The sequence below is a fragment of the Lolium perenne genome, chromosome 4 (genome assembly GCF_019359855.2).
Source record: "Lolium perenne isolate Kyuss_39 chromosome 4, Kyuss_2.0, whole genome shotgun sequence".
NCBI lineage: Eukaryota > Viridiplantae > Streptophyta > Magnoliopsida > Poales > Poaceae > Lolium > Lolium perenne.
In genome coordinates, this window is record NC_067247.2 from 251,249,532 (window position 1) to 251,269,126 (window position 19,595).

The 19,595-nt window shown below is 42.9% G+C and overlaps 2 protein-coding genes across 2 annotated transcripts; both read left to right on the forward strand.

Moving 5' to 3' along the window:
• Positions 1-654: 654 nt before the first annotated feature.
• LOC127332281 (cystathionine gamma-synthase 1, chloroplastic) lies at positions 655-4,296 on the forward strand. The gene is made up of 11 exons (XM_051358545.2): positions 655-1,140; positions 1,256-1,359; positions 1,453-1,526; positions 1,629-1,797; positions 2,162-2,221; positions 2,316-2,519; positions 2,598-2,684; positions 3,422-3,529; positions 3,613-3,708; positions 3,798-3,916; positions 4,007-4,296. The coding sequence occupies exons 1-11, from the start codon at positions 759-761 to the stop codon at positions 4,125-4,127; spliced, it is 1,524 nt and encodes a 507-aa protein (XP_051214505.1). The 5' UTR covers positions 655-758; the 3' UTR covers positions 4,128-4,296.
• Positions 4,297-5,350: 1,054 nt separating this feature from the next.
• On the forward strand, positions 5,351-8,262 carry LOC127329959 (transmembrane emp24 domain-containing protein p24delta9). Its single transcript, XM_051356348.1, has 3 exons — positions 5,351-5,868; positions 7,684-7,760; positions 7,853-8,262. The coding sequence occupies exons 1-3, from the start codon at positions 5,440-5,442 to the stop codon at positions 7,995-7,997; spliced, it is 651 nt and encodes a 216-aa protein (XP_051212308.1). The 5' UTR covers positions 5,351-5,439; the 3' UTR covers positions 7,998-8,262.
• The last annotated feature ends 11,333 nt before the right edge of the window (positions 8,263-19,595 follow it).

The window sequence follows — 19,595 nt, forward strand, 5'->3', positions numbered from 1 at the left end:
ACCTTGGTATGATACACTATTGGTTGCCATATAGAACAAGAGCAGCCGCGAGCAATATGTCTTCATCATCATCAGACGAGTCATCCGAGGACATGCCAAAACATTCGTTGAAGATAAACATTTCAAGTTCACCCTCCATTATCTACGATAAAGCATTGAAAGGACAATCACCAACTACATGAAAGAAAGTTAGTAGAATAGTTTGCGTTTTTTTACACAAAATGATGGTTCAAGCAAATGATCCGGGCGACGGCATCTGCGGGGGGTCCGCAAAAAGGTATATCGACGTTTCGGGGGGGGGGGGGGGCATGGTAGGCAAGATCGACGCCAAGATGACCAGGGTGAAGTGGGTATGGTCCGCCAGCACCCAAACCCATGATATATTTGGGGCCAAGATGGGGCTGCCGGCCTGTCTGCAGACCGCGGACACGAGATATGGATCGCCGCGGTGTGCGGGCCTCTTGGCCCATTTATCTCTTTTTGGAAAAAAAAATATCACCATCATCATAGGGTACTACGCTGGTTCCAGCTTTTTGGTACAGCCCGATGAGCAGTGATACCAGGTTTTCAGACGGCGCCGTGAGGTGAAATCCGTTCGGTGCTCTTGCCAAAACCAGGAACAGGAAGGCTTCAGTGACTACAAATAGGCCTCTCCCCATTCGAAAGGCCACACCAGCGCCACCCAACCCACCAACCCCGACCGCTCGCGATCCGCCGAGCGCCTCGCTCCTCGCGCCGCCACCCAAACCCTAGCCACCATGGCCACCGTCTCCTTCTCCTCCCCGCCCTCCTTCGCCGGCGACAACAGCGGCGCCCTCACCTCCGCCACCATCCTCCGCTTCCCGCCCAACTTCGTCCGCCAGCTCAGCACCAAGGCCCGCCGCAACTGCAGCAACATTGGCGTCGCGCAGATCGTCGCCGCCGCTTGGTCCGACCGCCCCGCACTCCCCTCCCACTGCGGCGGCGGAAGCCGCGCCCGCGGCGTATCCTCCCACGCCGCGGCCGCATCCGCCGCCGCCTCCGCCGCGGCGGCTGCCGAGGTTGGCGCCATACCCAACGCCAAGCTCGCGCAGCCGTCCGCCCTCGCATTGGCCGAGCGTGCCATGCTCGGTTCAGATGCTAGCCTCGCCGTCCACGCAGGTAAACCTACGCGCGCTCGCGAGCGAGCTCGCTCTCTTGCCCGTCAGATCTAGCGGTATTCCGCCCGCACAGCTTTCATTTCGGTATTCACCTGTTTTTATCTCTGCGACGAAAGGCGAGAGGCTTGGGAGAAGGATCGCGACAGACGCGATCACCACACCAGTAGTCAACACCTCCGCCTACTGGTTCAGTAGCTCCCAGGAGCTCATCGATTTCAAGGTTTGAACCCCACCTACCCAATAATCAGTAATATCCTATATGTTCCACAGTTCCGATTTGATAAATCTGACAAAATTAATTTCCTTCTGTTAGGAGGGAAGGCACTCGAGCTTCGAGTACGGGAGGTATGGCAACCCGACCACTGAGGCTCTGGAGAAGAAGATGAGGTGAAATCTTGATCCTTCTTCTTTTTGCTAGCGGGAGGTTTTAGGTGCTGTTTCTTCCGTTGGGTCGGATTTTGATACTAATTGCTAGTTTTGATGTTGCAGTGCACTGGAGAAAGCCGAGTCCACTGTATTTGTGGCCTCTGGGATGTATGCAAGTGTCGCGATGCTCAGCACACTTGTCCCTGCAGGTGGCCACATCGTCACCACCACTGATTTGTACCGTAAGACGAGAATTTACATGGAGACCGAGCTCCCCAAGAGGGGAATTACGGTAATATCTGCTATCCTTATGCTCATGTTGTTTCAGTAATGTTATCAGATAGTCTTGATGCACGCCAATTTATTATGTGGGAATGGATAGGAGATGTTCATAGCAGTAATATAGCATACAGTGATTTTATAATTGCAGCGAGTGTAGCGGTATGCTACCAGATTATAGAAGCCTAATACGTACTGCAACATCATATGATGCTTGTACAAGTATTTAACATGATGCAGAAATGCAACTGCATTCAGGTCCCAGTATTTCAGAAGGCTTTACTAAATAACCATGATTTGCACATTACTAACTAGCTGGAAATGGATCTTTGTTCTGTTTTTGTGTGATTCTTATTTGGTTCACATTTGATTCCCAGATGACTGTTATTAGACCTGCTGACATGGATGCTCTCCAAGAAGCACTTGATAACAATAATGTGAGTGTTGTCCTTGCAATGTTCTTCACCACCGTTTTTGGTGCTAACCTATTCATTCACAAGTAGCCTAATTTATTGGTTCCTTTATTTTCAGGTATCTCTATTCTTCACTGAGACTCCGACTAATCCATTTCTCAGATGCATTGATATTGAGCTTGTCTCCAAGATGTGCCATAGCAAGGGAGCATTGCTTTGCATTGATAGCACCTTTGCCTCCCCCATCAACCAGAAGGCACTGACTTTAGGTGCTGACATAGTTGTTCATTCTGCAACGAAGTACATTGCTGGGCATAATGATGTGAGTTGACGAGGCAAATTTCCAATACTCTATTTACAGATAAAGATATGCATTAGTTGAGATTATTTTGTTTTTAAGGTTATTGGAGGCTGCATCAGTGGCAGAGATGAGCTTGTTTCCAAGGTCCGCATTTATCACCATGTAGTTGGCGGTGTTCTAAATCCGGTAAGTTGAATTGGTGCAATTTCTAAATGTTTCTTGAACCTGTTTGCTTTCACCAGAGTTGCTTACAAAATTTTCTGTCAAATTTCATCATATATAATGGGTATTTTTTGACTCCACTGTATCAACCAGCCTGATATTTTGGTACCCATACAGCAAATTACTCTGAAAGTAAAAGTTTGTGCTCAATTAATTGCAGTTGCATTATACTACATATAATAATACGCATCTACAGTGCCTTTCACGAATTTTTTTAACCTCAGAAAACTTGAGCCACATTATTGCTTATTTTCTTGTAACCTCGTAGATACCTGGACGATTTCACTCATAGTTTGTTTCTAAATCAATTAGATTGTCTTTCAACTGTTCATCTCAATAAATTAACGAACCGGATTGTAGTACTTATATCATCTATTTAAGTTATCTTAAAATCAAAAAATTATAACTAAAGACATTGGAATTTCTGTAGCAATGCATAGGTGTGATCCTAATTATAGACTAGTAGTTGGAAGTACACCACATATTCAAAAGTTTAACTTGCCACATATTGAACCTCTAGCTTCAGTACCTTGTTCAACATCATTGTTGATGTTAAGCTTCCGAAAAGAAATTGGAATAGTAGTATTTAAAATATATACTTTGGGTTCCTTCTATGTCATCCTCTTTTGTCTTGTATAGCAAGGCTGAATGTTCTGATATATTGTATCTGTTCTAACGTTTTTTTTGCACTGTGATATCAGAATGCTTCCTACCTGATCCTTCGGGGCATGAAAACACTGCACCTCCGTGTACAATGCCAGAATAATACTGCACTACGGATGGCCCAATTTTTAGAGGAACATCCTAAGGTGTGCTAACTATGTTTTATTCATAGAGCTAATTACTGTCTATCCATGTTTTTTTTTAACTGACGCTCTTTCCATATTTCTAGATTGCACGTGTATACTATCCTGGCTTGCCAAGTCACCCAGAACATCACATTGCCAAGAGTCAAATGACTGGCTTTGGTGGTGTTGTCAGTTTTGAGGTAATTTGATGTCTTACTAAAATGTACCATCACACAAGTTTGTTGACTATATCAAGAATTTTAACCTATAATTTTCATCATGTATTCAGGTTAATGGAGATTTCGATTCTACTAGGAAATTCATTGATTCTGTCAAGATACCATACCACGCCCCTTCATTTGGGGGTTGTGAGAGCATAATTGATCAACCTGCCATCATGTCCTACTGGTACGCACATTTATTTATAAGTTATCAGCTTCTGTATTTGTGTGCATGATATTGTTTTAGTTTTAACTCTTGAGCCTGGTTCATAAACAGGGATTCGAAGGAGCAGAGAGACATCTATGGGATCAAGGACAACCTGATCAGGTTCAGCGTCGGAGTGGAGGATTTTGAGGACCTGAAAAATGACATTGGTCAGGCCCTTGACAAGATCTAAGCGCCGTATGCATTCCCATTATGGAAACCTATCTGGTCATGTTTGTCTTGAGATCGCTTGGAGAACTCTTGATTATTGAGTTGATGATTGCGAATAAATTGTTTCATTTGTTTCCTCCACATGTTATGTTGATTTCAATTTGAATAAAGTTTGATATCCTTGTTTGAAATGCTAGGCTGAGTGTCTATATAGTTCTCATCTATTTGTATGCTAGTAAACTGAACCGGAAGTGCTGTGCATACAATGTTGTGCGTCCAAACGCTGTACCGAGAAGGAATCCTACAGTGTGTGGCTGGGTCGTTGCGGCCGCACGTGGACCCCACGAAAAAGTTCGTATGTAGAGCAAGATGTTTAGATTGAACCTACTACTGGCTTTGTCATAGAAGTATGTTGAAAGTATGTTTAAATTTCAAGTATCTCAACACTCTTTAGTGTATAGATATCTTTAAATTTAGATAAATCTATCTGACACCTTTTTATGGATGGAGGGAGTAATTCATATCATTACCTGACACTCATTTTAGAACTGAGGAAGTAGCTAACAAGATTGTGTACAAAGGTAGGTTTTGGCACCAAAGTCACCAACCACTGCTAGGGCATGGAGCCGACCAAATATCAGTTCAAGCAAAATACTGTGCGTTTCCAGTTGAAATGGTTCTTGCAACCTCCTTGTTAGCCAGTTCTCGCTGATTTCAAATTCGAGAGGCAAAAAGAAAAGAAAACTGTGGACATAGTCAAGAGGGAGATAATTTTTTTCATAAAGGAGATACGGCATTAGCCAGTTGCGTTGCCCAGAAACACCATTCCGCTCATATTTTGAGTCCAAATATTATTACTACCTCTAATTTCACGGGTTTCGTTTCTAAAATTTTGCTCAACACTACATCACTCCATACATTTATCTCTCTATATATTTTATACTTTTTCAATAATATTTATTACTTCCTCTGCTTTTATATATAATGCCACTAAGTATTCGGAGCCAAAATTTGGACTAACAATTTAATCGATAAGAAACAAGTTATATAACACCAAGAACATATTGTTGAAAACATCTTCCAAGTTTTTCTAACATTTCCGAGTACCAACAGAGTACTTGTGCATTTTCCAGTATTAAAAAAAGGAATACTTGTGCATTTTCCATGGGCCCTAAATTCCGTATGAACCACAACTGTTGAAGGACTAAACGGAAAACGTGATGCATAGAGTTCAGCACCAATTTTGGAACAAGAACGCTGCAACTCCGCATCCTCGTCTTGAACGATCACCTCGGGAATCTCCGATCTCCCCGCCTCCTCCTTCCTCCATCTGCATGGCAACCCTCGTCTCCAGATCCCTAACCCTGCTCGTCGTCATCCTCATCCTCTCCGGCGCCCTCTCCGCCGGCGCCCTACGGTTCGACCTCTTATCGGGCCATACCAAGTGCATCTCCGACGACATAAAGGTCGGCGCAATGGCCGTCGGCAAGTACCACATCGTGGAGGCTGAGGGATCCTCGGAGCTCCCGGACTCCCACCGTATCTCGCTGCGGGTCACGTCCCCCTACGGCAGCAGCCTGCACTACTCGGAGAGCGTGCAGTCGGGCAACTTCGCCTTCACGTCGTCGGAGGCCGGGGACTACCTCGCCTGCTTCTGGGCGCCCGACCACCGCCCGCCCACCACCATCGCGTTCGAGTTCGACTGGCGCAGCGGCGTCTCCGCCAAGGACTGGAGCAGCGTCGCCAAGAAGGGACAGGTCGATGTGAGTGCTCCTCCTCCATTACTTGATTTATTTATTCCTGTATGCACTTAACCATGTCACAACAGTTCAGATCATGTGTAGAGTAGGGCACACCCCTTAACCATGTCGCACATGCAGTACAATACCAAGCGAGGAAAACATGTTGTCGTTTGAAATTTTCACTATACTAATGCTTCAAAGTGATAAAAATCACTCACAATACTATGTTTCAACATGATAAGTAATTAAGAGCTGATTCTAATTGAGACCACCTATTTGTCACAAGTTGACAGTTTGCACTACATTTCTGAAATTCACCGGCCACTATGCACTAGGCAAGAAGTAAGGTTGCCCTGTTAATTAGAACAAAACTAGATCAAACCCCCCAATTACATCTGCCTACAATCTAGACAATGTAGACCAACGGCACCACAGACCGGCACGACCAATACAAGCTAGACTGAGGGCTGATAAATTGGCATGGCGAGGTTTGGGAGAAGCACCAATCGAGAGAAGCAATGCGTGAGATCATGTTACGCAATTGGATCATTGCATATACTAGAAAGGAGGCCGTATTTGTTAACGAGGTTTGGCGATTAATACCTACATCCTTGGGCATGACTGTAGACGATTCCTTTCATGTACTAAATCAACACAAACAAAGTATCAGATGCATCTTGACCACCACGCCAAGGCGGTCTAGTCACCTTGCCACGGGTGCGAGACCGTCCCCTCCGTGATCTTGTGTCTAGCCTACCAACTTTGTCTAGTCTATTTTGGCTATCCACAATGACTTCGTATACTCCTTCCCAATTTAGGATGCATATTAGTTTTGGTCAAAATCAAATTTTATAAAATTTGACCAACTATATATAAAAATATATTAACTTTCATAATTCCAAATGCAAAAATATATTTCATGATGGTTATAATATCATTGAGTTGATATTGTAGATGTTGATATTACTTTGTATACGTTTGGTCAAATTTTATAAAGTTTTACTTTGACAAAAACTAATGTGCATCCTAATTTGGGAAGGAGGGAATATGAGGCTCGTGTTACAAGTGTTCAACTCCAACACCTAACCATCGATACAATCCAAACCTATACACATATTCGACACAATTCAAACAAATCCTATGTGCTTGGACTCAACCAAATCATGTGCTTGCCAGTGGCGGAGCTATGCAGGGGCAAAAGCCAGGCCATGACCCGCCCATAATTTTGCCCAACTACCTTTAAATTGGTATGCCAAACCCTTATTTTTAGCAAACTAATATCACTCCTTTGAGCTAGCCCGTCCATACATTTGCCTGTAGCTCCGCCGCTGGTGCTTGTTACCAGCTGGAAAACGAGAAACGAAAATGCTCTTCTAAGTAGTAAGGAGTTACCACACCATCTCGTTAAGATATAAAATGTGGTGCAAATATAGTTCAAAGTGCTGAAATTTGAATGTGTCGCAAACTGTCAACTCATGCACACATGTAGGGGCCAAACACAGCCGCCCAAGATTTTTGGAAAGCAAGTTTTATACATATGCATCGTTAGCCCAGTCCACTAGCGGTAGCAGGCCAGCATCGGATCCACAAGGACCACCACCCATTCCCCTTCTTCTCGCGACCCAGAGCCCTCGGTTTGGAAATTTAGGCCTGAATAATATAGTTCAGGAATTTTAATATGCTGTGCCCCCCTTTAGCCTGGCCATCCCAGATATTTCTTTGTAGCTCTGCCACTGAGCTCATGACTTAATAAGTGGTCCAAATTTCCAGGACTAAACTCTAGGAATGCAGACACGTATTTTATCTTATTCATAATCTGTCATTTTCTTGTTGTAGATAATGGAACTTGAGCTCAAGAAACTGGAGGATACGATCAAATCTATCCATGAAGAAATGTTCTACCTTCGTGAAAGGTATTCTTTGCTTATCTTGTAAGAGAAAAACCACTTGTGTTATATAATTTCAATTAATCTCTTAAATCCTACTGTCGAGCTGTTTCCTTCAGGGAGGGGGAGATGCAGGTACTGAACGGGAGAACCAACACATGGATGGCTTGGCTCAGTTTCCTCTCACTTGGTATCTGTTTATCCGTGGCAGGGTTGCAATTGTGGCATCTCAAGAACTTCTTTGAGAGAAAGAAGCTGCTATGACTTTCTATGACATGAAGATTTAGGCATAATTTTGTGACTTCTTTTTGCGGGTATTTTGTGACTTAGTCACGTTTAGCTTTTTTTTTTTTTTTCTTCTTGCGACCCAGTGCCAAGTAACAAATATCTTAGGTCTTAGCGCAACTGAGAAATATTTCTTCTCAGTTCCCAAGCAAAGCTGAACCAGGTGTAAAAAGTATTATTTTCCAGTTTAAAGATTATTTTATAATATGTTTTTAAAATAATGGGTGCATATCCTTCTCTTCTAGCCGTTGTTGTGTCTTACTATTTCGTCTACAATTTGCTTGCTGCTGGACTGGTTGCCTTGTGTATAAAGAACTGAGACTTTTTTATTGCCTCATCGGGCCATATATATCAAGAAATCTCTTGACACTGATGCCTAAAGTTGAGCTGACACCTGCTGATGTATTCCATATTAGAGCACGGGTTAATCGTGCTGGCTAGACCAGATTATCTTATCAGAATCAGCGACTGAAAAAAGGTGAGCCACTGAACTTCTTATGATAGTGCATCTATTACAGAACAGGAACCGCCTTCCTTTCTCACTTTTTCCATTCTATAACTAAAAACTTCCATTTTAGTAGAAGTAGCATGAAAAAGCTCCCTTTCTAGTATGTGAACAACATGCAGCCTAAGAGGCAACTACCTCCACCAAAGTTGTGTACTAATAACAATGATGAACACCTGATCTATCCAGACATGGTATCGAGAAAGCTGAAGCCCCTCTTCGCCAGCTTCCTAAAAGGGCTAACGCGTAGTTAGAGAAAGGTTGCTGAGAAAGAATCCCTTCAAACGCCAAAGTACCGCCCCACGCGGGAACGCATGCTGTAGTGAAAGGACACTTGGTTAACTAATGGGAACACAAATATTGGTTGATCTAACCAGTTGTCACAATACTTTTTTGGGAGTACTATATATTTTCAAAGTTATCGTTGTGCGATGATGTCATGATAACGGCATGGTTTCTGTCGACACTCCACCCGAGACAAGTTTTGCTCTAATTTACTATATAGTTTGGGGTTTTCCTTCCGGCTTCCTCTATGAACTTCTAACAAGTAAAAAGCTTGCTTATAAATTTTCGTTTTCTTGTAGGAGTAATTCTCCTCCCTTAGGCCTTTGTATAAGCAAACTGCCTTTGTATGCCTTGCGTTCTTTTCAGTTGAGAGCAACAATCAGTTTAGCTAGCGTAGCCTTTTTAAAAGGCATAAGCAGTAAAGATCACGGCATTAAAGTCTGGAAGATCACAATGGCAACTTCTTTTGTGTATTTTGACTGAGCAGCAACTTGATGTTGACAAAGTTGTATATGAGTCCAACTTGAAGCGGATTTGAGAGTTTAAGAAAGCAATAACTTGATGTTGACACATTTGGAAGTACCAGGACAAGTCAAAGAAAGGCTGTCACATATATGAAGCGGGAGGTTCAGTGTCAATTTTGTCTCCAACGGATAGCAACTTGATGAAATGATCAGTACCCAAAAGCTATTTTTCTTCACAACAGGGCAGAATTATTGTTAGAGTACAAGCTCAAGTGGCGACAGAGTCATTTCTGAACATGCGTTTCATATCATAGATTCAGATTCTGAAATTTTGTCAAAAAGGACCACCTGCCCCACTGAAATGTCAAAAAAAGACCACCTGTAAATGAAATTGGCAAATGTACCGTGGCGGCAGCACGGCCAGCCGACGCGTGGCGCCTGCCACCGCAGCCGGTGGCGGCAGGGCCTGCCGCCGTCAGTCCTGGCGGCACGTCGTTGTCCGTCGGCCGGCCGTCAACCTGCCGCAGCCTGCCACCCTTGCCGGTGGCGGCACGCCGACGTGGCATGCCTGCCGCCACCACCGGTGGACTGTATCAGATTCGTCCTTGATACGTCTCCAACGTATCGATAATTTCTTATGTTCCATGCTTGTTTTATGACAATACCTACATATTTTATACATACTTTATGTCATATTTATGCATTTTCCGGCACTAACCTATTAACAAGATGCCGAAGAGCCGATTCTTTGTTTTCTGCTGTTTTTGGTTTCAGAAATCCTAGTAAGGAAATATTCTCGGAATTGGACGAAATCAACGCCCAGGATCTTATTTTTCCACGAAGCTTCCAGAACACCGGAGGAGATACGAAGTGGGGCGACGAGGCGCCCACACAACAGGGCGGCGCGGCCAGGGCTTGGGCCACGCGGCCCTAGCATGTGGGGCCATCGTGGCGCCCCCTGACATACCCTTCCGCCTACTTAAGCCTTCGTCGATAATAGTTCCAGTACCGAGAGCCACGATACGGAAAACCTTCCAGAGACGCCGCCGCCGCCAATCCCATCTTGGGGGATTCAGGAGATCGCCTCCGGCACCCTGCCGGAGAGGGGAATCATCTCCCGGAGGACTCTTCACCGCCATGGTCGCCTCCGGAGTGATGAGTGAGTAGTTCACCCCAAGACTATGGGTCCATAGCAGTAGCTAGATGGTCGTCTTCTCCTAATTGTGCTATCATTGTTGGATCTTGTGAGCTGCCTAACATGATCAAGATCATCTATCTGTAATGCTACATGTTGCGTTTGTTGGGATCCGATGAATAATGGATGCTATGTTATGTTGATTATCAATCTATCATCTATGTGTTGTTTATGATCTTGCATGCTCTCCGTTATTAGTAGAGGCTCTGGCCAAGTCGTTACTTCTAACTCCAAGAGGGAGTATTTATGCTCGATAGTGGGTTCATGCCTCCATTAAATCTGGAACAGTGACAGAAAGTTCTAAGGTTGTGGATGTGCTGTTGCCACTAGGGATAAAACATCAATGCTATGTCTAAGGATGTATTTATTGATTACATTACGCACCATACTTAATGCAATTGTCTGTTGTTTGCAACTTAATACTGGAAGGGGTTCGGATGATAACCTGAAGGTGGACTTTTTAGGCATAGATGCATGCTGGATAGCGGTCTATGTACTTTGTCGTAATGCCCAATTAAATCTCACACTACTCATCATAACATGTATGTGCATTGTCATGCCATCTTTATTTGTCAATTTCCCAACTGTAATTTATTCACCCAACATGCTATTTCTTATGGGAGAGACACCACTAGTGAACTGTGGACCCCGGTCCATTCTTTTACATCGAATACAATCTACTGCAATACTCGTTCTACTGTTTTCTGCAAACATCATCATCCACACTATACATCTAATCCTTTGTTACAGCAAGCCGGTGGGATTGATAACCTCACTGTTACGTTGGGGCAAAGTACTTTGGTTGTGTTGTGCAGGTTCCACGTTGGCGCCGGAATCCCTGGTGTTGCGCCGCACTACACTCCGCCATCATCAACCTTCAACATGCTTCTTGGCTCCTACTGGTTCGATAAACCTTGGTTTCTTACTGAGGGAAAACTTGCCACTGTACGCATCACACCTTCCTCTTGGGGTTCCCAGCGGACGCGTGTTGTACACGTATCAAGCTCTTTTTCTGGCGCCGTTGCCGGGGACCTGAAGAAAAGTTACACCACAGAGACTTCTAACTCCCACGTCAACTACACGCCAACTCTTTTTCTGGCGCCGTTGCCGGGGAGATCAAGACACGCTGCAAGGGGAGTCTCCACTTCCAATCTCTTTACTTTGTTTTTGTCTTGCTTTATTTTATTTACTACTTTGTTTGCTGCACTAAAACAAAACACAAAAAAAATTAGTTGCTAGCTTTACTTTATTTACTATCTTGTTTGCAATCTTCATATTAAAAACGCAAAAAAATTAGTTACTTGCATTTACTTAATCTAGTTTGCTTTATTTACTGTTGCTAAAATGGGTACTCCTGAAAATACTAAGTTGTGTGACTTCACAACCACAAATAATAATGATTTCTTATGCACACCTATTGCTCCACCTGCTACTATAGCTGAATTCTTTGAAATTAAACCTGCTTTACTAAATCTTGTTATGAGAGAGCAATTTTCTGGTGTTAGTTCTGATGATGCTGCTGCCCATCTTAATAATTTTGTTGAACTATGTGAAGTGCAAAAGTATAAGGATGTAGATGGTGACATTATAAAATTAAAATTGTTTCCTTTCTCATTAAGAGGAAGAGCTAAAGATTGGTTGCTATCTTTGCCTAAGAATAGTATTGATTCATGGACTAAATGCAAGGATGCTTTTATTGGTAGATATTACCCTCCTGCTAAAATTATATCTTTGAGAAGTAGCATAATGAATTTTAAACAATTGGATAATGAGCATGTTGCCCAAGCATGGGAAAGAATGAAATCTTTGGTTAAAAATTGCCCTACCCATGGACTGACTACTTGGATGATCATCCAAACCTTTTATGCATGACTGAATTTTTCTTCGCGGAACCTATTGGATTCAGCTGCTGGAGGTACTTTTATGTCCATCACTCTAGGCGCCGCAACAAAGCTTCTTGATAATATGATGATTAATTACTCTGAATGGCACACGGAAAGAGCTCCACAAGGTAAGAAGGTAAATTCTGTCGAAGAAACCTCTTCCTTGAGTGATAAGATTGATGCTATTATGTCTATGCTTGTAAATGGTAGGACAAATTTTGATCCTAATAATGTTCCGTTAGCTTCATTAGTTGCACAAGAAGAACATGTTGATGTGAACTTCATTAAAAATAATAATTTCAACAACAATGCTTATCGGAACAATTCTAGTAACAACTATAGGCCATATCCTTATAATAATGGTAACGATTATGGCAATTCTTATGGGAATTATTACAACAATAATAGGAATACACCCCCTGGATTTGAAGCCATGCTTAAAGAATTTATTAGTACATAAACTGCTTTTAACAAATCTGTTGAAGAAAAGCTTAGCAAAATTGATATACTTGCTTCTAAAGTTGATAGTCTTGCTGCTGATGTTGATCTTTTGAAATCAAAAGTTATGCCTAATGAAAATAAAGATATTAAGTCATTTGCTACAGCAAACGCCATCCAAGTTTGAATTAACGAGAATATAAGATTGATGGCCGAATTGTGTGCTAGGTGGGAAAAAGAAGAAAATGCTAAAGATGATAATGTAGCTAAAGTTTGGACTATTACCACCACTAGCAACGCTAATGCTCCACATATTGCTGCATCTCCTACTATTAATGGTAAAAGAATTGGTGTTGGCAATGTTTCTACTTCTAATGCAAAGCGTGAAAAATTGCCTGAAACTGCTAAAATTGCTGAAACTGCCTGTGATAAAACTGCTGAAATTTTTTCTAATGTTGGGGATAATGATCCCATTGCTTTAGATCATAGTGGTTTAGATTTTGATGATTGTCACATCTCTGAAGTTATAAAGTTCTTACAAAAACTTGCTAAAAGTCCTAATGCTAGTGCTATAAATTTAGCCTTTATGAAACATATTACAAATGCTCTCATAAAAGCTAGAGAAGAGAAACTAAAACTTGAAACTTCTATTCCTAGGAAGTTAGAGGATGGTTGGGAGCCCATCATTAAAATGAAGGTCAATAATTTTGATTGTAATGCTTTATGTGATCTTGGTGCAAGTATTTCCGTTATGCCTAGGAAAATCTATAATATGCTTGACTTGCCACCATTGAAAAATTATTATTTGGATGTTAATCTTGCTGATAATTCTACAAAGAAACCTTTGTGGAGGGTTGATAATGTTCGCATTACGGTTAACAATAACCTTGTCCCCGTTGATTTTGTTGTCTGGGATATTGAATGCAATGCATCTTGTCCCATTATATTGGGAAGACCTTTTCTTCGAACTGTTGGTGCTATTATTGATATGAAGGAAGGTAATATTAAATATCAATTTCCTCTCAAGAAAGGTATGGAACACTTCCCTAGAAAGAGAATGAAGTTACCTTTTGGTTCAATCATTAGAACAAATTATGATGTTGATGCTTCGTCTCTTGATAATACTTGATACACACTTTCTGCGCCTAGCTGAAAGGCGTTAAAGAAAAGCGCTTATGGGAGACAACCCATGATTTTACTACAGCACTTTTGTTTTATATTTGAGTCTTGGAAGTTGTTACTACTGTAGCAACCTCTCCTTATCTTAATTTTGTTGCATTGTTGTTCCAAGTAAAGTCTTTGATAGTAAGGTTCATACTAGATTTGGATTACTGAGCAGAAACATATTTTTTTTGCTGTAACGAATTTGGGTTGAATTCTCTGTAGGTAACTCAGAAAAATCTGCCAATTTACGTGAGTGATCCTCAGATATGTACGCAACTTTCATTTAATTTGAGCATTTTCATTTGAGCAAGTCTGGTGCCTCTTAAAAATTCGTCTTTACGGACTGTTCTGTTTTGACAGATTCTGCCTTTTATTTCGCATTGCCTGTTTTGCTATGCTTGATGGATTTCTTTATTCCATTAACTTTCAGTAGCTTTGTGCAATGTCCAGAAGTGTTAAGAATGATTATGTCACCTCTGAACATGTGAATTTTGATTATGCACTAACCCTCTAATGAGTTGTTTTGAGTTTGGTGTGGATGAAGTTTTCAAGGATCAAGAGAGGAGGATGATACAATATGATCAAGGAGAGTGAAAGCTCTAAGCTTGGGGATGCCCCGGTGGCATTCCTGCATATTTCAAGAAGACTCAAGCATCTAAACTTGGGGATGCCCAAGACATCCCCTTCTTCATCGACAACATTATCAGGTTCCTCTAGTGAAACTATATTTTTATTTCATCACATCTTATGTGCTTTACTTGGAGCGTCTGTATGTTTTTGTTTTTGTTTTGTTTGAATAAAGTTGGATCCTAGCATTCATTGTGTGGGAGAAAGACACGCTCCGCTGTTGCATATGGACAAATATGTCCTTAGGCTTTACTCATAATGTTCATGGCGAAGGTTGAAACTGCTTCGTTAATTGTTATATGGTTGGAAACGGGAAATGCTACATGTGGTAATTGGTAAAATGTCTTGAATAATTTGATACTTGGCAATTGTTGTGCTCATAAGGATCATGTTTAAGCTCTTGCATCATATACTTTGCACCTATTGGTGAAGAAATACATAGAGCTTGTTGAAATTTGGTTTGCATGATTGGTCTCTCTAAGGTCTAGATATTTTCTAGTAAGGGTTTGAACAACAAGGAAGACAATGTAGAGTTTTATAATGCTTGCAATATATTTTTATGTGAGTTTTGCTGTACTGGTTCATACTTGTGTTTGCTTCAAATAACCTTGCTAGCCTAAGCCTTGTTGACAAGGTATTGACTTGTCAATGCCTATGGATTGTAGGCTAGGGTTTAGTTAGAAGTAGAGGGCAAGTAGATCTCGAAGGTTTCAGCCGAAAAGTACTCGACGACTATGAAAACTAGGGTTTGCAGACAATGATTCGATTGATTCTTTGTCCCTCGACTCCCCCTTATATATGAGGTGGAGCCGAGGGATTCGTGCTATACAAGTTTACATAGTCCGGGACGGTTTCTAACTCATCCCGCCAGATCACAAACAACACTTCCTATTACAACTCTATCTTTCCTTAGTAAATCTTGGGCTCCCGAATCTTCTTATTCTTCGGGTATTGGGCTTCCAGTAAACCCCGGGTACCATCTTCGGCAGGCCCATTTGGGATGCCTATGTCAGTAGCCCCCGAGATTTTGCTTGAATCGTAGAGTCAGGGAAAATCTCCATTGTTTATTTTTACTCGAGAGCTTTAACCTTTTATATTTCTTCACATAAAATTCTATATTGTACAGGGATACTGGTAATTGGGGCTAGTTCATCTGACGGATCAGGTACTAGTTAACTGCTCTAGTGGCAATCCGCAAAAACCTACTTCAAAATCACGTCCCCGGACATGATCTCGGGATACTGGTGTAAACGTCGACAGGTGCCGCTTAAGGTCTTACCATTCTGTCGAGTCCCAGTCAAATTTATCGGGTACCTAACGCGTCCGTTAGGATTTTTCTTAAATGTCTGTTGATACGGATAAAAGTAACAGACGCAGTCTTTGGCGATGCCACGCCCAGCGAAACGGATCTGGGGTCTTACCTTCGCAAATTTTGCGGCATTCAGAAATTGATCGCAACTTCGGCGTTACGAGAATATATTGTCGAGTGCTTTTCCGGCTGTTGGAATGGCACATTTTATCGAGTCATATATGACTTATATTGTTCTCCCGATGGGAGTATATGTAGAGTTAATTATAACTCGAAATATACTCTCTTGTTTTTCTATTTTTGTTAATTTCATCGGGCACGCGAACAGCGTTCCCGATGGGAGTAACTCGAGGCTACAACCAAGAACTTGTGCTTGGTTGTAGGCTCAACATTTTAGTCCACCTTGTCGCTATATTTTCATTACTTCCCAATATGATCTCTTTCTTCTTCTCTCTTTTTTTTTATCTCTCGGGTGCGCGAACAGCGCTCCGATGGGAGTAACCCCGAGGCTACAGCCAAGGACTTGTGCTTGGTTGTAGGCTCCCGCAATTTCTATATTTGTCATACTCGAAAATTTACTTTTTCTGAAGTAGCCCCCGAGCATTTGGGCAAAAACTTGTATTTGATCAAAGGCTCCCGAAGTATTGAATAATTCTTTCTGTCGTCACTTTTCTTTTATTTTTCTTGTCGACATACTTCCCTTAATCAAATTTACTTCATCCTTCTCGAATAGTCGTGAGTTCTCTGCCACTGTGGGTCCATTGCTTCGACCATGTTGACACGTCGTGCAAGTGGGGACACACGTCCTCCGCTTTCTGGCGCACGTACGGTAACGCCTATCTCAATAAAAATACTGTTTTGCCCTTGTGTCTAGAAGATCCATTCTCACCACACGATTTCTTCATCCAACGGCACACCGCTTCACCCGATTCTTATATAAACCCTTCTTCAACCTCCGTTCATCCCCTTGCTTGCGCCGCTTACCATTCCTCTTCGCAAAACTTCCCTGCGCCCAACTCTCTCCAATCTTCCGTTCGCACATACATTGCTCGCCTTGCCGTTGATGCCACCGCGCACGCGTCTGACTCGCCACAGCACGCCGGAATCCAAGATGGCCGCCGAGGATCTTGAGTGGGAGAGATCCAAAATCTCCAATCAAGACATTAACACGCTGAAGAGGCTCGGCCTCATGACGAAGGAGGACGCCATCCGCTTTCCTAGCGAAGAAAGCTACCCCAAGCCTCCAATGGAGTATCGGGTTAGTTTTGTTGATCACACGATCCGCGGCCTTTCAACCCCAATCCATGATTTCCTCCGCGGCCTTCTTTTCGTTTATGGGATTCAAGCGCACCGGTTGACTCCCAATTCCATCCTTCACATTTCTATTTTTATCACACTTTGCGAATGCTTCCTCGGAATCCCTCCCAATTGGGCTCGTGGAAGCGCATTTTCTGCCTCCGCCGTAATGGCTCCCACAACGTCACTTATAACATAGGTGGCGTTGTTATACGTGTTCGGACTGATGTCGATTATTTCGACGTCAAGTTTCCTGATTCTGTCCAAGGATGGCGCAAAAAGTGGCTCTACATCCACGAAGAAAGCGCCAATTCTGTGGAGCACAACATAGTTCCTTTTGACGGAAGTGCCAGGATTCAGCGTCGCCGTTCTGGGATGCCGAAGCTTCGAAGAAGAGAAAAAAGGCGACAGAGGCGCTCAACGCTCGTCTCCGTCATCTTCAAAACACTCGAGGCAAAGAGATATCTGCTGTTCAAATTACGCCTACTTCCTTAGGATTAGAGTGCAGCCTCTTCGGGCTCGCAAAAATCCCCTTTGGACGTATTACGGTGAAAATGACGCCAACAGAATCTCCAGTGATCTTTCTGTAAAGGACTTGGAAAAATTGGTTCGAAGAATTTCTCGATTAGGCAAGAAGGATCCTATTCCCTCCTCTGTCGAGTGGAACCATACGGTGCTTCCAATCCTCTTCCCGAGGTATTTTCTCTTCTCGAAGTTCTATCTTGTTACGAAGCTGTTCCTCGTATCTTATTGCGGTGGTATCTCACTTATTCTCTTTTGTCACTATTTCCTTGTAGAATCATCCTACTATGGCTTCCCTTCCTCCTCTTCCCGAGGATGGAGAGGTCGAAGAAAGAGCCGTTGTCGATGATGTCAACCAGGAGACCCCCTCTTTGTGAATGAACATGATTCTCGAAAATCTGCGGGATCTACTGAGAAGGATGCTGCCTCTGAAGATACAACATCAGCGCAATCTCCTCCTCCTGCTGTTTCTCCGAAGAGCAAAAGGAAAAGGAGCAATGCCGAAGATTCCGGGACCTCGAAACCCGAAGAAACTGCTCCTGCACCTCGAAAAGCAGCTTATGATCCATACATCGAGAGTATCATCAGCTCGTAGGTTCCTTGCTCTTTTCCTTTTTTATTTGAAGAATTTTATCTTGCCTTGCTTTTATGCTGCCGCTATTTTGTCACGGTGATGATGAAGAAACACCAACTTTAGATGTGGCTGCTCGAACGAGCACGTCACATACTTTAGTTATTTCGAGAAAAACCGGTTGAAGGGGAGGAATCGTCGCCTCCTCAACAAAATGTTGATACATCTACTCCTTCGAGCCCCGTGCCCCTTCACCAAAAAGGGCACGGGTTGAAAAGATTGTTGATCCTGCCCCTCAGTTGGGCAGTTCGTCGCCCCCGCTCCTAGATGATGTAAGTTTGTCGACATCTATATTTTCTTTATTTTGTTTCTTCACATCTTTTTTTTTATTATTTTTTTTTTTTTTTTTTTTTTATGCCGATGTTTCTCTTACTGTGTTCACGTTGAACAGCCTATGATCAAGGATCTTCTCCGCATCGGTTCCCAATTTATTGGGTACCGTGAATATGCTAATAGAGCCGAAGGTAACGACTTTCATACTTGTCGTTTTTCCTTAATTTGTCACTCTGTTACTTGCCGCGATTTTTGATCTTTCTTCTCTCTTTTTTCCATATCTCGACGAGAGAAACTTGCAGAGAGCTAACGAACGCGCCGACGCACTGGCTCAAAAACTTGAGCAAAGTGAGGCGGCTCGCAAGAAAGCCGAACTTGCTGCTAGCAAAGCCAAGGTCGAAGCTGATGAAGCTAAGGCGAAAGCTGCTGGTGTCGAGGAACTGCAGAAGAAACTTGAGGATGCGACAGCTGCCTTGGATGAGCACAAAGCTGCACAAGCTTCTCGTGACGAAGGAATCCTCAAGCGTTTGAAGTCGCAAAGTCGACGTACTACGAGTAATATTATCAATCCCTTTTATTTTCTGCACTTCTGTTTCTTGGTTGTTGGTGATGTCTTGTCTCGTGTGGCAGCCCAAACAAACCAGGATTTTGATCTGGATAATCCTGTCAACGATCCTCTCCTTGACGCACTTTCTCTTACGGAGTTTCACGGGCGCGAAATTCGTGAAGGCGTGGCAAATGCTAATGCAGGATTGTCGGCGTTGTTCCCTTATTTCTTCCGAAGAAAGAAGAACCCGCAACTTTCCTTAACCTCGCCAAGATGTTTAATGCTTCGGAAGACCTGGGATTGAAGATGCGTCGGGAGAATATGAAGGTTCTTGTCGAGAGTACTGTTGCCCTGGTTGCGACAGCCAACGAGACGCTTGATTGGATGAAGGTTGGCGACACCGGTCGAGATAGAGCGATCAAGATGGAGGTCGCCGAT

Excerpts from the sequence above, each read along its gene's own strand:
- LOC127329959 (XM_051356348.1), top strand. The coding sequence starts at position 5,440 with ATGGCAACCCTCGTCTCCAGATCCCTAACCCTGCTCGTCGTCATCCTC. Across the intron at positions 5,869-7,683 it reads CCAAGAAGGGACAGGTCGAT|ATAATGGAACTTGAGCTCAA; the intron begins GTGAGTGCTCCT and ends TTCTTGTTGTAG. Across the intron at positions 7,761-7,852 it reads ATGTTCTACCTTCGTGAAAG|GGAGGGGGAGATGCAGGTAC; the intron begins GTATTCTTTGCT and ends TGTTTCCTTCAG.
- LOC127332281 (XM_051358545.2), top strand. The coding sequence starts at position 759 with ATGGCCACCGTCTCCTTCTCCTCCCCGCCCTCCTTCGCCGGCGACAAC. Across the intron at positions 1,141-1,255 it reads TAGCCTCGCCGTCCACGCAG|GCGAGAGGCTTGGGAGAAGG; the intron begins GTAAACCTACGC and ends CTGCGACGAAAG. Across the intron at positions 1,527-1,628 it reads GCTCTGGAGAAGAAGATGAG|TGCACTGGAGAAAGCCGAGT; the intron begins GTGAAATCTTGA and ends TTGATGTTGCAG.